General features: G+C 42.8%; 1 protein-coding gene across 1 annotated transcript; it reads right to left on the reverse strand.

Annotated features, from left to right (window-relative positions):
• Window positions 1-326: 326 nt before the first annotated feature.
• On the reverse strand, window positions 327-1,283 carry LOC123346951 (olfactory receptor 2AP1-like). Its single transcript, XM_044984386.1, has one exon. The coding sequence runs from the start codon at window positions 1,281-1,283 to the stop codon at window positions 327-329; it is 957 nt and encodes a 318-aa protein (XP_044840321.1).
• Between the last annotated feature and the right edge of the window lie 587 nt (window positions 1,284-1,870).

Below are 1,870 nucleotides of genomic sequence, written 5' to 3' on the forward strand. Positions count from 1 at the left end.
AGGGGTGGCAGATTTCCCAGGCTTACATCCCCACATATGCTGCACAAGGAGTTCTATTTTTATTGTCCAAACATTTATTTTGAATAAAGATTTTTTTTTACAGATCTAAAAAATTGGCTCAAATTTTGTCTCCATTCTGCCTAGCGCCCAGTTAATAACTGCATGATGGGAATATGGTTCTGGACACCTCCCTCCCTGGTCCTTCCACTGAGATTGACAAGACTGAGTGCTGAGATGTCCACTGGGACTTTGCAACTTAATTTTAATGGGGGCTGATTGCTTAAATCACCAGGACACCTGTGAAAACCTCAGGCTAAGTTATTATCTCAGAGTCTTTGCACGTTTTTCTGAAAGCCACATTTACTGACGGCTTTGCACAAGGCTTCCTTGACCTCTCTGTTTCTCAAGCTGTAGATGAGGGGATTTACCAGGGGAGTCAGAACCGTGTAGCAAAGGGAGACCACTTTCTTCAGGTCTCTCAGTGTTTCATGTTTCGGTAGTATGTACACAACCATTAAAGTTCCATAGAATATTGTCACCACAATGAGGTGAGAGGAGCAGGTGGAAAAGGCCTTTTTTCTCCCGGTGATGGAAGGAATTCTCAGGATGGTGCCAATGATGCACACATAGGATGTCAGGGTTAGTAGGAATGGAGGCAGGATGAATACACAGGCTAGTATGAAGTCGACCAATATAATAAGGCGTGAGTCAGTGCAGGAGAGTTCCATCAGTGGGATGGGATCACAATAGAAATGGTTGATTTCATTTGAGCCACAGAATAATAAGTGTGATAGGAATGAGATTAAGATAATTACAGCCAAACAACCACTTAACCATGACGCAGTAGCCAATTGGACGCAAATCCTGATATTCATAAGAGTTGAATAGTGCAGGGGTTTACATATCGCTAAATACCGATCATAAGACATTGCTGCTAGGAGATAGCATTCTGCACATGCCAGAGAACCAAAGAAATACAGTTGTGTGATGCAGCCACTGACTGAGATGATTTTGTCCCCGGTCAGGAGACTGGCCAGCAACCTGGGCAGGATGGTTGAGGTGTAGCATGTCTCCAGGCAGGACAGATTCCCCAGGAAGAAGTACATGGGGGTGTGAAAGTGCCGATTAGCCACAACGAGCACCATGATGAGGGTGTTCCCTGCCACTGTTGCCATGTAGATCACTAGGAACATCAGGAAGAGAAGAATTTGCAGGTCAGGGACACCCCTGAATCCCAGGAGGATGAATTCCATGATGACCGTTTGGTTTCTGCCATCTGCCATGGACTGACTTTAGGAACAATAAATCTGTGTGACTGAATTGGAAGAACATAGAGTTAAAACTTAATCAAATCTTGTGAATTAATTCATAAATATTCAGAAACTCCCTCCCTCTCCTGGTTACAGGCTGAAATTTTAAGACTAAATGTAGATTTCAGAGCAAAGTGTCAGAAAACTGAGTCCGAGGACAGAACACTGCTCTGATGGGGAAGAGGGTTCTACGTTCTACGTGGATATCAATCACTACTATACCAGCCCATGTCTCTGGTAGCCAAATACTGATATGACAGATCAGATCATTTTTCTGTCTATCATATCCCATCTGGTGACATACCAGAGAGTAACAATGATGCTTAAATGCTGTATTTCACCTCTGGCAATGCTCAGAATCATGCCATGTCTTACGAGTCAAAATCAATAAATACATCAACTGAAATCTTGGACTGAGATGTTCAATGCAGTCTAGTGTCCTTAGACACCGATCTTCTGTTAGATTTATTTCCTTTAAATCGAACAATATATCCTGGTATATTCAGCATTTCAGTGCCCTGTAGGAGAAGGAATAATTTTCATCCCCTCACAAGAGATCA

The sequence above is a fragment of the Mauremys mutica genome, chromosome 12 (genome assembly GCF_020497125.1).
Source record: "Mauremys mutica isolate MM-2020 ecotype Southern chromosome 12, ASM2049712v1, whole genome shotgun sequence".
NCBI classification, from domain to species: Eukaryota; Metazoa; Chordata; order Testudines; family Geoemydidae; genus Mauremys; species Mauremys mutica.